Genomic DNA, 3,305 nt, shown 5'->3' with positions numbered 1-3,305 from the left:
TAAATAGGTGAACAGTACTCCCGTACTGTTCACGCTGACTGGGCATTCGCTTTTTGCGTCACGCTTGTACTATCATCTCCTTCCAGTTGAAGGTACACTTGTATTCAATGATATTCCTATTTATGCCTAATAATAATAGATAATTGTTTATGTTGTCTTTTATATTCCTTACATTTCATCCTTCGTCACTGTATGATGAATTTATGGAAATACGTCCTTCATAACCTTCGTCCAGAAACCATTATATCCTAAAGGGAATAATGCTTCGAAGGACGAAGGGCTTTAACGATTAACATTTTCTATGTTGCCTTGTTCTTAACTCATAGCATTTGAGAACAAGTCCCCAACAGCATTAATTTCTTTAAACAAACTAAATCGGTACGACAACATCGTCAGAACCTACTGGCTAGCCAGATAAAATACTTAACCTAGCTTTTGCATTATAATCTAATCACACTACGTATAGTTCCGGCATTTCGACAACCTCTAATAAAATACGTGCCCGTGCTATAAACGAGATAATCATTGCGACCTACATATCTGTCAATCCATCCAACAGACCAGATAATAGAAGTAGCAAATAATCTCACCTCTACCAAATTTATACTTGCAATTTTAACTAAACCACACACCGTATATATGAAGCATTTTAACAAATGTCTAATGCCGCCACAATGCATACATTGCAAACAAGATAATCATCGACAAATATATATAACCAATTCGGACATCGAATCGATAGCAGGAGTAGTGAATCGTCTTACTATACTAAATCAAACTTGAATCCCGCAAGAATGACGACAAGCACCAGGTGAAGCTTTCAACTGAACACCTTGCGAGCTATGTACACGGGCTTCGCTTTCTTCATCCACACACATAAATTGCACCGACGAACAGCGAGGTCAGAGAGGCTCGGTGTTGGGAAAAAATACTAAGAAAGGCTAGTGATGGAGCTGGCAAATGACGATGGTGCTGCAGCAACGCGAACAAGGTTAGACGACGGCGTGGTCTGTCGCGAGGGAACGCCGGCACACAGCACGGCGGATGGCGGGAGTCAATCGACGAGATCCGAATACTACGCGATGTGCATCAGGGACAAGCGCGTGTGGCAACGACCATGGTCGACTAGCCTAACGACATAGGGCCTAGCAGCGAACGTATTTGGCGAGGTCGAGGACGTTGGTGCTGCAGCCAAGACATCACGACACCGATGCCACGGATGGTGAAAACAGGGTGATGGTGTGAAGCGGCGTCCGCGAGGACAACAACGCGTGGACGATTGCGTGGTGTCGATGACCAAGACGACGGCGAGGTCGAGTCTGGAGCGAGCTGGCTCGTCTGGACGCTGGGGAGGGGCAGGGAGAGGTGGCCATGGAAGCAAGGAGCTGGGGTGAGCTGGGCAACGGCGCATGACCTGGCGAGCGCGGATCTTCCAGGTCGGCTCAGCGCCATGGCGAGGAGAGGGAGAAGACGCCGACGTCGAGGAGTGCTAGGGGCGCAGCCGGGTAGGGAGCTCGGCTGCATGCAGGGGAGGGTGCGGCGGCCATGGGGATGAGCTTGAGGAGGAGCGCGCGTGGGACATGGAGCAGGGGCTGACCGACGGCTATGGATGGAGCTCAGCTTGGGGTCGGGCGAGATCCGAGCTGCGGCCAGGCGCCATGGGAGATAAGGGAGAGGGGAGCAGGGAGGCCGCCGAGGGAGCAAGGACGGCCAGCTCTGCCGTCACCGGTGAGCTCCAAGCCGGCGCGCGCGATGGTGCAGGAGCACCGGCGTGGCCATGGGAGGGGGAGATGAGGAGCGCTCGTGGGAGGGACCTTGGCTAGGCGCTCTGGAGAAGATGGAGCTGCATCTGGCATGTGCGGCAGGAGATAAAGCCGATGGCCCAGAGCGGCGAGAAAAATCAGAGGGAGAGAGAGAGCGGCGGGAGAGAAGAGATATTTTCTTTTCTTTCTTTATTTCCATTTTCTTTCTTTTTTTTACTCGAAAATTTAAATACAAACATAAATATCAGCCGGAGATCAAGGCTAGAATTTAGAAAGGTGTAAGAGGACCAAATTAAAATAATTTTGGTTACAATATTTTATTTGGTGTTAGATTTAATTGAAATCAGACAAACTTCACCTGCCATCCGAATATTCGATTAGAGAACAATTCAATTAACAATCCTACGCCTGGTTTTTCTTGGATTTCGAGTGTGGTCCGATTTAATTTTATATTAAAAATTTTATCGTCGAGTTCAAATTAATTTGCCCGGGACAAAAATCACAAGACTGAGTTGAGCCTTCCAGATTCGTATTCACTTCGTCGGTTAACTTTGAATAAGCACAAGACTTGATAATTTACGAGACAAATACGCTCTGAACTTCGTGAAAACTTTAGAAAGAGTCTAGATATACGGAGACAAATGTAATATTAAAATCGCGGTAGGTAAAAATGATCATAATATTGAGATTACTATTCTCATTGGCATCTCGTGCTGAAGTCCATATTCGTGGTTTACGTACAGTAACGTCCATATTCCCGTGTTACAATATGTACACAACGATCCAGCAACCATAGTTGACTGGGAGATGACGGCCTAGACCACTCATAAACTCATCACAACATCCTTCATGCGCCGCCTCCTTTGGTACCTATTCTTGACTAGGAGGGATGTGAGTACAGCAAGGGTGAGCTCACATACGTTCATCGCTCAACAAGTTGTGGGGAATAATGTGCATGAACTCACCAAAGGTGGGAGCTCATGTGAAGTGTAAGGCATACCAAAGGAGATGGTTAAAGCTTAGCATTGCTTTTAACTTTGATCAAAATTTTATTAGAAGTTACTAAGTATAAGTAGATACGAGCCCAATTAAGTAAGAGACCACAATTGTTAATAACACCCGCGAAGCAATGCATATGTGATAGAATAAGTTTAGTTCTAAAAATAATCATGCGAGAGTCTTGAGCTGCTCATGACCGCGAGCATGACTGATATACTAGTTTTACACTCTGCAGAGGATGTGCCCTTCACCCAGAAGTCATGTATCCCATCTAGCCAGGGTTAGCTAGACCCTTAGACACTTCCTAGGTGAATAGCTAGGGATCCACTATGAGGCCTTTACAAAGTTCCACTAGCTTCAGAAAACCCGCTATAATTCTAGGAAGGGCAATATAGGAATCCCTCGTCTGAAAAGCCATCGCAGCTTGATCGATCCGAGAGCCTCCCTATACGCAACTCTCCTACTGCCCTTGCCCCTTTTTGGTAAGGTAGTCCTCCACTAGCTTTCCTAATTAGTCAGCCAAGGGTGTCCCATTCCACCCTT

The 3,305-nt window shown here is 46.5% G+C and overlaps 1 protein-coding gene across 1 annotated transcript; it reads right to left on the bottom strand.

Moving 5' to 3' along the window:
• Positions 1-639: 639 nt before the first annotated feature.
• LOC100383116 (uncharacterized) lies at positions 640-1,854 on the bottom strand. Its single transcript, NM_001175783.1, has one exon. It carries the CDS (start codon positions 1,522-1,524, stop codon positions 1,126-1,128), a length of 399 nt encoding a protein of 132 aa, NP_001169254.1. The 5' UTR covers positions 1,525-1,854; the 3' UTR covers positions 640-1,125.
• Positions 1,855-3,305: the final 1,451 nt, after the last annotated feature.

This window comes from Zea mays, chromosome 9 (genome assembly GCF_902167145.1).
Source record: "Zea mays cultivar B73 chromosome 9, Zm-B73-REFERENCE-NAM-5.0, whole genome shotgun sequence".
Classification (NCBI taxonomy): Eukaryota; Viridiplantae; Streptophyta; class Magnoliopsida; order Poales; family Poaceae; genus Zea; species Zea mays.
This window is presented reverse-complemented; position numbering and strand designations above follow the sequence as displayed.

Coding starts and splice junctions, on each gene's coding strand:
- LOC100383116 (NM_001175783.1), bottom strand. CDS start 1,524: ATGCAGCCGAGCTCCCTACCCGGCTGCGCCCCTAGCACTCCTCGACGT.